This window comes from Nicotiana sylvestris, chromosome 10 (assembly GCF_000393655.2).
Source record: "Nicotiana sylvestris chromosome 10, ASM39365v2, whole genome shotgun sequence".
Classification (NCBI taxonomy): domain Eukaryota; kingdom Viridiplantae; phylum Streptophyta; class Magnoliopsida; order Solanales; family Solanaceae; genus Nicotiana; species Nicotiana sylvestris.
The window spans coordinates 94,458,944-94,464,198 of record NC_091066.1 but is presented as its reverse complement, the minus strand read 5'-3'; the positions used below and the strand labels follow the sequence as shown (position 1 = coordinate 94,464,198).

Genomic DNA, 5,255 nt, shown 5'->3' with positions numbered 1-5,255 from the left:
CAGATACCCACATACGAAGAGGAAAAAGAACAAAACTAAAGGAAACAAAAATAGGGAAACATAATACAATTTAAACTAAAAATTTACATGGAACAAAGCGGGAAAGGAAAAACATACCAGTGATGGATTAACGAGCACACTTGGGAGATGAATTATAGGTGTTGTCTTACTTTCTTTGATTCAACTAGTCATTTTCCCTTCTCTTTTTTTCGTTTTGTTTCGTTTTCTTTTTGATAAAAAGAAAATTCTTTTGTTTTCCAAATGTGTGAATGCTGGTAATATGCGAGGGGACTTACCTGTGAAGTTCGTGATGGGTAAGTCACCACATAATACATTATGCGACCGCATAAGTGTTATGCGGTGAATTCAACTTGAGTTACTTGAGGTCACAATGCGATGCACTTGTGCAATCGCATAATTGAAATGCAGTCTGCAAAGTGCACTTCCTCGCCGCATTCCTACCACCAAATTAAGCCAAACAAGCTTTCTGGGTTTGCGACCACAATGCGGTTCGCATAGTAAAAATACGACCGCATATGTCTAGCAAACTTCCCATAGTGACTTTTCTTCCCTTTCACACGCAATTTTACCCAGTGTTATGATCTTTTGAATCCCCTGCACTCTAACACACACTTTAAATTGCTCAATTAAATCTATCTAACATAAATTAAAATTTAAAGAACAAAAAGGGTGTTACCATATATGGGTTGCCTCCCATGAAGCGCTTGATTTAACATCGCGGCACAACGAAGTTGGCATTTCTTTGGGTTCACTCATTAGTCGGGCACGAACCATCTTTGAGAGCCAACTGCTCCACCAAGTGTTTTTCTCTCTCTGTGCCCAAGTAGTGCTTGACTCGCTGACCATTTACTTTGAAGGTTTGGAGTCCATCCTCAGATTCTAATTCCACAGCTCCAAAAGGAGATACATTGACCACTTTGAACAGATCAGACCATTTCGATTTGAGCTTGCTGGGAAACAATTTGAGCCTTGAGTTGAAGAGCATAACCAAGTCACCTGACTTGAACTCCCTTTTTAAGATTTATTTGTCATGGACGAACTTCATCGTTTCTTTGTACACAGCTGCACTTTCATATGCATGGAAACGGAATTCCTCCATTTCATTGAGTTCTGTTAACCTCAAATTTACAGCTTCAGCCCAGTCCAAGTTCAACCTATTTAAAGCCCACATGGCTTTGTGCTCTAGTTCTACGGGTAGATGACAAGCCTTGCCGAAGACTAACCGATAAGGAGAAGCGCCAATAGGAGTTTTATACGCCGTGCGGTATGCTCACAATATGTCATCTAGCTTCCTTGACCGATCAGTCCTGTTTGCATTAACTATCTTTGCTAGAATGTTCTTTATCTCTCGGTTGGAAACTTCAACTTGGCCACTTGATTGGGGATGATAAGGTGTGGCCACCTTATGCTTGACGTCATATTTCTCTAGTAGCCCCGCGAAAGCCTTGTTACAGAAATGAGACCCACCATCACTAAGAATGGCTCTAAGAGTGCCAAACCGCGTGAATATATTTTTCTTTAAGAATGTGGTCACACTCCATGCCTCGTTGTTTGGTAAGAAAATTGCTTCAGGCTATTTGGACACATAGTCTACAGCCACCAAGATATATTTCATCCCACAAGAGCTTACAAAGGGACCCATAAAATCAATATCACACACATCGAAGATCTCTAACTCCATCACAAAGTGCATTGACATTTCACGCCTCTAGGAGATTGATCCTTGCCTTTGGCATTGGTCACAAGCCTTGACCATTTGATTGGTATCATGATAAATCGACGACCAATAATAACCACATTCAAGTACCTTAGCCGCCGTCCCCATGGTGACCCCCAACCGGTGAGTCGTGGCATGCCTTTAGAATTGGCATAATCTCTTCTTCTGGAACACACCTTCTGATGATGTTGTCAGCACAAACACGAAACAAGAATGGTTCTTCCCAATAGTATTGCCGACAATCTCTTAAAAACTTCTTTTTTTGATAGGATTCCAATCCATCCGGAATAATGTCACTAACCAAGTAGTTAGCAATATAGGCATACCAAGGAGCAAATGTGCTAGATAATGCCAATACGTGTTCATCCGGGAATGCATTGTTGATTTCAAGATCTCCCTTTGGTCTCCCTACCTCTTCAAGTCTTGATAAATGATCCGCCACTTGATTTTCCGTCCCTTTTCTATCTTTGACTTCGAAGTCAAACTCTTGCAACAACAGGACCCACCGAATCAACCTAGACTTTGCATCCTTCTTTGCCATAAGGTAGCGAAGAACAATATGATCTGTGTACACTATCACCTTGGATCCCAACAAGTAAGCCCGGAATCATAGATAATGGCAAGAAGTTCTTGCTCAGTCACTGTATAATTCATTTGCGCTCCATTGAGTGTCTTGCTTGCATAATAGACCGGGTGAAGAACCTTGTTGTGACGTTGGCTAAGCACTGCTCCAATAGATACACCACTAGCGTCACATATGAGTTCGAATGGAAGAGACCAATCGGGTGTGACAATAATAGGTGTCGAGGTGAGATTTTGCTTCAATTCCTCAAAGGCTTTGAGGCATTTCTCGTCAAACATAAATTTTACATCTTTCTCAAGGAGTTTGCAAATAGGATTTGCAATCTTGGAAAAATCTTTGATGAAACGCCTATAAAATCCGGCATGCCCTAAGAAACTTTGGACACCTTTACCTGAAGTAGGTGGAGGAAGCTTGGAAATGATCTCGATCTTTGCCCGGTCGACCTCTATGCCATGTTTTGAAATTTTATGCCCCAATACAATGCCTTCATCGACCATGAAATGGCATTTCTCCCAGTTAAGCACAAGGTTGGTCTCCTCACATCTCTTGAGCACTTGTCTAAGATTGTTGAGAAAATGCTCAAAAGAGTCACCTACCACCGAAAAGTCGTCCATGAAAACCTCTAGAAAATCCTCCACCATGTCGGAGAAGATGGACATCATGCATCTTTGAAAAGTAGCCGGAGCATTGCACAAACCAAACAGCATCCGGCTAAAGGCAAAAGTTCCATAAGGACAAGTGAGTGTTGTCTTATCTTGGTCCTCCAATGCTATGTTGATTTGGTTATAACCAGAATATCCATCAAGAAAGCAATAGAATGACCTTCCCGCTAGCCGATCAAGCATTTGATCAATAAAAGGCATAGGGAAATGTTCTTTGCATGTGGAACTGTTGAGCTTCCGATAATCCATACACACCCTCCATCCGGTCACCGTTCTTGTTGGGATGAGCTCATTGTTATCATTTTCAATCACAGTAATGCCTCCCTTTTTCAGCACACATTGCACCCGGCATCCAACCTTGGTTTAGTCTTATTCTCCAATTGGATCTTGTGTTCGCAAATTCCGGCAGGAATCCCTCGGATGTCCGCAATTGTCCATCCAATAGCTTTCCTATGCTCCTTCAAGACATCCAACAATTGTTCTACCTGCACATCATTCAACAAAGAAGAAACGATTACCGGTAAAGTATCATTTGAGCCAAGAAATTTATACCTCAAGTGTGGTGGAAGTGGTTTGAGCTCTAGTTATGGTGGATCAATGATAGAAGGCTTTGCGGGAGGAGTGGCTCTATTCTCTAAGTCGAGAGAGAGCTTCGCCGGAGCATAAGTGTAGGACCCAAGCCACTCCAATGCATTGACTGATTCCATATATCCTTCCATATCTTCACCATCAAAGTTTACCAAAATAGGCGCCAACGCCTCACCAAGGCATTGTTCTTCCATCTTCATTTCAACCGCATCTTTCACTTTATCAACAACATCAATCACCGAGATGCTTTCATATTTATACAATAGTTTCATACCCTTGCTTGCTTGGAATGTGACCTCTTCATCATTTATACAGAATTTGATCTCATTCCGTTCCAAATCCATTAGTGCTTTTCCTGTGGCTAGGAATGGTCTCCCCAAAATGATAGGGATCTCTTTTTCAACCGCACAATCAAGGATTACGAAATCGGCGGGTAAATGAAACTTTCCCACTTTAACAAGCACATCATCGATAATTCCCACCGGTTTCTTTATGGAACAATCGACCATTTGCAATCTCATACTTGTGGGCCTTGGCGTACCTAATCCTGCTTGCGTGTAAATGGCAAGAGGCATTAAGTTTATGCTAGCCCCATTATCACAAAGGGCTCTTGCAATATCATGTGCCCCAATAGTGCATGGAATAGTAAAAGCTCCCGGGTCTTCTTTCTTTTGAACGATGGATGTTGCAATGATGGAACTAACTCGGTGAGTCACATTCACCACTTCATTCTTGGTGGTTCTCTTCTTGGTAATCAAGTTTTTCAAATATTTAGCAAAACCCGACATCTCTTGAAATGCTTCCACAAATGGAATATTCGTCGATAATTGCTTGAGAATGTCATAGAACATTTCGAGTTTGCAATCATCAACCTTCCTAGCAAGTCTTTGAGGGAATGGAGGAGAAGGTCTAGGAATAGGAGGTATAGTTTTTGGTATCTCTTTTACCTTTTCCTTTACCTCTTCCCGATTTTCTTCTTGCACTTTCAAATCTTCCGGAACCTTTTCAACTTCAACAACACTTGGCTCTTCAACCTCAACCTCATGTTCGGGCTCTTCTAATTCAACCACTTGTTCACTCCCTCCTTGTAGTACCTTCCCACTCTGAGTAGTAATTGCAATGATATGAGAAGCTGGACCACTCCTACTACCCTTTGGGTTCGCAATTGTGTCACTTGGAAGTGTCCCTTTTTGCTTGGGATTTTGTTCCCTAGAGAGGTCTCTCATTTGCATCTCCAATTTTTGATGGATGCGGTATGAGAGCCAACAAGCTCGGTCATATTCCTCATAGAAGTGTCGGACTTCTCTTGATTTTGCAATACCCGTTCAAGCATGCTTTCCAACTTGGAATCACTTGAGGAACCTTGATTTGAATATTGTCCCTTTGTAGGAACATAAGGGTTTGAACTCCGATTTGAGAAGTTGTTGTTGTTATTCCAATTTCCTTGATTTGAGCCACCTTGGTCATTTCGCCACTGTTGGTTGCTTTGCCCTTGCGGGTGAGGCCTCCATTGATTTTGTTGTCCTTGACCTTGGTATTGTTGCCTTTGATAACCTCCTTGAGAGTTGTTGACATAGTTTGCCTCCTTAAAGCCTTCATTTGATATGGGTTGCACATCCTTCACCACATTTACCTTCTTCGTTTGGCTTTCGGTGAACATCTTTGTCAACACATTGACATTTGT

The 5,255-nt window shown here is 41.8% G+C and overlaps 2 protein-coding genes across 2 annotated transcripts; both read right to left on the bottom strand.

Moving 5' to 3' along the window:
• Positions 1-1,291: 1,291 nt before the first annotated feature.
• LOC138879687 (uncharacterized) lies at positions 1,292-1,720 on the bottom strand. Its single transcript, XM_070159312.1, has 2 exons — positions 1,652-1,720; positions 1,292-1,594 (listed from the first exon to the last, which is right to left on the bottom strand). Exons 1-2 carry the CDS (start codon positions 1,718-1,720, stop codon positions 1,292-1,294), a joined length of 372 nt encoding a protein of 123 aa, XP_070015413.1.
• Positions 1,721-3,567: 1,847 nt separating this feature from the next.
• Positions 3,568-4,797, bottom strand: LOC138879686 (uncharacterized). The gene is made up of 2 exons (XM_070159311.1): positions 4,353-4,797; positions 3,568-4,235 (listed from the first exon to the last, which is right to left on the bottom strand). Exons 1-2 carry the CDS (start codon positions 4,795-4,797, stop codon positions 3,568-3,570), a joined length of 1,113 nt encoding a protein of 370 aa, XP_070015412.1.
• Positions 4,798-5,255: the final 458 nt, after the last annotated feature.